Source organism: Chiloscyllium plagiosum, chromosome 22 (assembly GCF_004010195.1).
Source record: "Chiloscyllium plagiosum isolate BGI_BamShark_2017 chromosome 22, ASM401019v2, whole genome shotgun sequence".
NCBI lineage: Eukaryota > Metazoa > Chordata > Chondrichthyes > Orectolobiformes > Hemiscylliidae > Chiloscyllium > Chiloscyllium plagiosum.
The window spans coordinates 16702785-16708784 of NC_057731.1; the positions used below are offsets into that span (position 1 = coordinate 16702785).

The following is a 6000-nucleotide window of genomic DNA, read 5'->3' on the forward strand; positions in this document are numbered from 1 at the left end:
CTCCAACCGCAGGGGATGAACTTGGACTTCACCAGTTTCTTCATCCCCCCTCCCCCCACCTTGTCTCAGCCGGATCCCTCCAGCCCGGCACCGCCTTCCTGACCTGCAGTCTTCTTCTTGACCTCTCCGCCTCCATCCTACTCCGACCTATCACCCTCACCTTGACCTCTTTCCACCTATCACATTTCCAACTCCCTTCCTCCAAGTCCCTCCTCCCTACCTTTTATCTTCTCCTGCTGAACACTCTCTGCTCATTCCTGAAGAAGGGCCTGTGCCCGAAACGTCGAATCTCCTGTTCCCTGGATGCTGCCTGACCTGCTGTGCTGTTCCAGCAATAAAGTTTCAACTGATATGTAAACTCAGCAAGCAATAAAATTTGAAATGTGAGCCAAGTTATTACATTACTTGAAACTGCCTGTGTTTTTTCCAATTTTAGGCAACAAGTTCACCTTGGAAACTAGACCAGCAGAGATGGGCATTGACGTACGGCAAGAACTCCTTAAGTTTCATTCAACTAACTATTCATCAAACCTGATGGCACTCTGTGTCCTAGGGAGAGGCAAGTACTTTATTGAGTAAAACCTTTTTTGCTAATATGTAATTCTTCAACTACACAATGGAGTTCCCCAGTTACTCTTAATTACTTTAGACTTGCTATGTGAATATCTCCACCATCCAATGATCTTTTTCATGTTCTGAAATACTTTTAAACAATAGATAAAATGCGATTCAAATATCGGGGGAAACTCCATTGACGAAATTTCTGATCACTAATGAGGTTGCTTTTCATTTCTGTTAGAGACACGGAGCCTTTGGTTATCTAGATTGGAAAAGATGTTTTAGTTTGGTAGCTAACATGTTCCCACAGAACAAAGAAGAAAAAGAATGCTATTTGCAGTTAAGGAATCTTCAAAGAAAGATGAGTCTTTGAATTTTCTTTTTAAATTTATCTTGGCACTGAGGAATTCCAACACTGAGTTCCTGCATCATTCTAGGTTGAAGGGAGTACAAAAGTGACGTCAGTGTTCGTATTTTTAAGCGATATCAGCTCTTGCAGTGGATTTTCAACATTGCTTTTGGAACATCAATCAGAAAATCAAATTTGATTGAATACTTGAGAAGGAAATCAACTGTTGAATGTGTGTGGTTCTACATGTGTAGATTTGTGATAAATTGTGACTCAAGTAACTAACATTTAATGTCTGTTGAATGTTATTTGGGAGATGAACGGAAATCCTAATTTCTGTAGCTAAAAATTTCAAGTTCGGTAAGCAGGTGTTAAAATGCTAAATTTTTGAATGAAATGAGCAAATGAACAAGGGAATTCTATTTCCAGTTGTAACAAGGGAGCCTGTCAACTGAGAACTGCACTCGGGATAAATGGATTCACTACTCCAATGCTTTCCCGGCTGGCCTCCTAAATTTCATTCGAAAAAACTTAAGGTCATCTGAAATTCTCTGTCCTAGCTCTCACTGAGACTCATTCACCTAGCACCCATATGCTTCCTGATATACAAAAGTTTCTGATTCCACAGTCCCAGTCTTGTTTGAATTCTTGTTCTCTTTAAATCCTCATGTGGCCTTGCTTCTCACTTATCTCTGTTAGCTCCTCTAGGCCTATAAAGGTTCTTCTAATTCAACATCCTACTAGGTCTTCCTGGTCTTTCAACTCAGGAATTTTCTCTGAAAAGTCTCTACATCTGTTTAAGACACTCCTTAAAAGCTTCAGGTTGTTCTGCTATAACGTGCATTTCGTTAACGTGAATTCACTATAACGTGATTGACAAATTGGGAACACTGTTTTCTAAAGTATGAACTTTTAAAATCTGTGCTAGCTGTAATGCAATTTCATCACCAACACATTAAGCATTGGTTCTAAAGCACGATTTTTCTATAATGCGGGGTTGAACAAGAATGCAACCATCATGTTACAGAAGAACTGCCTGTACCTGTTTGGCTCAGCTTTTGATCATCAGCTATAGTATTTCTCTATGCAGCTTTGTTTGATATGCTCTGATGTAAGTGCCTTGGGATGTTTTAGAATGTTAAAGATACGTTAACAAGGTGAATTAGTAACCAGGTGCATATTAATCAATGTTGTTGTTAGAGCATGGAATGCTGAACCACAGTAAGTAGTTGAAGTGGAGGCCTTTGCATCTGACAAGAGAAGAGATTCTGAGACCATAGCGTGAAAGTTGTATGATGGGAGTTGTTTTCCACTGTATTGCAAAACATTGGCAGGTATGCCGTGAGCTGAATGGCTGCCTTTGTTGCCATACAGACAGGAGGCCTGAGTGGAGCATAAACACCCAGTGTAGATAGCTGTTTCTGTGCTGTAATACTCTATGTACTTGCCTACGGTTTAATCCAAGATTTAAACCTTCTAACTTGAGAAAATTATGTTAACCAAACTTAAAGTCCATGTGGCATATTGGTTGATATCAACAGTAATGTCAGAAACTAATCAAAGATGTTTGAACGTCTCGTCAATCATGTGGCTTGACAGTTATTTTATGGGAACTAATGTTATTGTATTCAAAATTTGTCTAAATACTGTACAATATGCTTTTTATTTTCAAACAAGATATCTGAAATACTCTGATTTAAATTTAATAAAGCTTGCAATTGATTTGCCTGCTGGTGCAGGTAATCATCAGAATTAACCTGCGTTTCTTGGATGTGTTTCAGATATGTTGCTTGATTTAATTATAAGTTAAACTGATCTCTGAGCAGAAAGTTGAATGCTTTAATGTAGTATAGGAGATGCTATAGCCTTCAACAGTGCAGATGTTCTGAAGGGATAAACTTTTCCTTTGAATCCAATTTCTTACATTTTCATATTTTTGTTGTAAAATTCACAATTATCTGAATTCCTTGTTGAACCTATTTAGAGTACTTTAACTGAATCACTTTTCAAGAATGCCATTATTTTTCCAGAATGAGCAATTCAAAATGGGATAGATGTCAGGTTTTGGAGTTTCTTAGCTGCTTGTCCTGTTTAAATAAATAGATTTGCATTTTGGAGCAAATCACTATTTTTAATACAATTAATTGAACCAGTTTTTAATTTGCGTTTAATTTTTGAATGAAAGAAACCGTATTGGATTCAGAAATCGCAATAACATTTGAAGTTAGCTTTAATACATCTATGGTTTAGCTATTTCCAAAGACAGCTTGTTACTTTCCTACTTTTTGGAAGAGAACCCCTATTAAGAATAGTTTGTTGTTTATAGCTTATTATGTCAGGATATATTATAGCATGATTTTTTTAAATAGTTCCTTTTTAATTTAAGAAACAACATCTGTTCTCTACATTTTTAGGGGATGTGAATTGTTACTTTGTTCTTCTTTTGAGATCTGACTGTTAACCAGTGAAACTCCCAATATTGACAGAATGGAGCGAGAACTGGAATTTGGGTGTCAAAGAATCTGGTGAAAATAGTAATGCAAATTCAGAATTCCTTCCAGTAGATCTTGCATAGTTATGAGGTTTGTTTAATCAGCACTACCTTCATCCCCAGACTTCAATGATGGAGGGGGTAGAAAAATAAGACATTTTAACCATTTTAAAATAACATTTGTCACATAATTGAAGTGAAGAGTAAGTTTGAAAAACTTTTTGATGAAAGACCAGTGGCTCATTTGATCCCCTTGCCTGCCTAACGAAGTAAAGTAAAACTCAGAAGATATTGTTCTAATGATTGTCTAACATTTCAGTCACATAAGGCAGCTTGGATCAAGCCTTCTCCCAGCTGGGCTACCCTTCATTGCTAGGGCACTGTGTTTCCCAGCAATTACATTTCAAACAAGGATAGCATGGTTTCAGGCGGCTCATAAATCATAAAACCATTAGGTACAGACGAGGTCCTTTGGTTCACCAAGGCTGTACTGCCAAAAATATATCATGGCCTATGTTAATTCCACTATTCTACACGAGACCCATAGCCTGGAATGTTACGCAAGTATTTTTAAAAAGGCCCTACCACCATCTGGTTGAAAATGTTTTCCTCAAATCTTCTGTAAACCTCTTGTATTTCACTTGAAAATGATGCAGCCTTGTTATTGACTCGGCTATGAAACAAGATTTCTGTTTTTGACATTTTGCGCTCTGTCGCTCTCTCTGTCGCTCTCTCTGTCGCTCTCTCTGTCGCTCTCTCTGTCTGTGCCTCGCTCTCTGCCTGTGCCTCGCTCTCTGCCTGTGCCTCGCTCTCTGCCTGTGCCTCGCTCTCTGCCTGTGCCTCGCTCTCTGCCTGTGCCTCGCTCTCTGCCTGTGCCTCGCTCTCTGCCTGTGCCTCGCTCTCTGCCTGTGCCTCGCTCTCTGCCTGTGCCTCGCTCTCTGCCTGTGCCTCGCTCTCTGCCTGTGCCTCGCTCTCTGCCTGTGCCTCGCTCTCTGCCTGTGCCTCGCTCTCTATTTAGCTGCTTGGCTTTTTGCAGGAGTTGTCACATGATGGGAATTGGGAGCTTCATGTTGGCAATGTAAATGTGATTTGTGTGCGCTCAAACGATCTGTTGGTTCTAGAATCCCTCGATGAGCTGACTGACCTGGTGGTAAAGCTGTTCGCGGAGGTGGAGAATAAATATTTACCTGTCCCTGAATATCCTGAGCATCCTTTCCAGGAAGAACACCTGAAGGTAGTTGTACGACTTTGGTTGTAATTTTCCTCTTGCATTGTTTTTCAAGCTGTATACAAATGGAGTTTATTTTCATACAGGTGTTCACTTGGCAAATTTTGCGGTTGAATTCAGACAAGGACATGTTTTCGGTTTGTTTCATGGGATTCTGAAACTTGTGAATAGATTGAAACTTTGTATTGTGTTGAAATTTTAATTTAGTTTGCAGGAGAGGCCGAAATAGGCTGTAACATTTTTCATGGAAAGTTGTGAAGTGACAAGAAAATGGTGATATTTCTGTATTAGTGTGATTACTTAAACAAGTTGTGATGAAAACTTTGCCAGTTCTTTGAACTGGGAATCTAAGTGCTTATAGGTGAATGGAAATTCGAGAATAGCAATGAAGTTCTTTTTTAACCCAAAAGTTTGCTGTGTGTCATAGAATTTGAATATATGACTGCACACTTGGCACCGAGAAGAGAAACATTTAACTGATATTTGAGAAATTGTTTACTTCAAAATCAGGTCCTTAGCATGAATATTATTTTGATATTGGACTCAGTTCATACAAGAACTACTCAGCAGTGATGCTCAGTGGTAAAGTATTACAGCTATCTCTATTTGAAGAGGTTTGTAGGAAAATTCTACACATCTGTTTAAAGACTTGTAAGTCTTGCACTGCAAATATGTTATCATGTCAACTTCGTTTTCGCAATATAATCCAGGATAGAATGAAAGTTATCTTTCCCTGTATTTTATTGATAGGAGGTTTCCTCTGTGTGTTATACATTTTTAAAAGAATCAGTTTTGTTTTCTTAAGTGTCTGATTGGATAGAAAAAGGAGAGATGTGCATAGATTTTCAGAAGATGTTTGATAAAGTGTCAAACAAGATTGTTAACAATGAGTGTGCAAGTAGAGAATCCATAAATAAGCCAATAGTATTCTGGATTTATGAATTGACAAAGACTAAAATAGTAATAAATTTTTCAAGACATTACTTGTATGTTGGATAAAATACTTTTGAGTGATAAGTTACCCAAAACTGCAAAGAGTTGAAGATGTAGATTTGTGCAGATAATGGCAAGCACAGGGAGCTACAGTATGAGGAGAGATTTGAGGTGCACGGGATGCTATTTCCATTGAAGTAAAGATGACTGAGGAGATTTAATTAAAGTTTCTAGAAAAGTGTTTGACGTTTACTGGATGCACCGGGAAAACTTGATTTTTTTTTTTCAGGTTTTGGGAGATGTGGGGTTTTTAGTTCAAAATAATCACTTGGAGTCATAGAGATGTACAGCATGGAAACAGACCCTTTGGTCCAACCCCATCCATACCGACCAGATATCCCAACCCAATCTAGTCCCACCTGCCAGCACCCGGCCCATATC

At 38.6% G+C, this 6000-nt stretch overlaps 1 protein-coding gene across 5 annotated transcripts in view; it reads left to right on the forward strand.

Moving 5' to 3' along the window:
• ide (insulin-degrading enzyme) overlaps positions 1–6000 on the forward strand; it is a 119512-nt gene that overhangs the window by 28113 nt on the left and 85399 nt on the right. For all 5 annotated transcript variants that reach the window (XM_043712498.1, XM_043712496.1, XM_043712500.1 and 2 more), the window contains exons 5-6: positions 437–559; positions 4520–4632. In XM_043712498.1, the coding sequence (XP_043568433.1) occupies positions 437–559; positions 4520–4632 (236 nt within the window). The remainder of the gene's footprint in view (positions 1–436; positions 560–4519; positions 4633–6000) is intronic.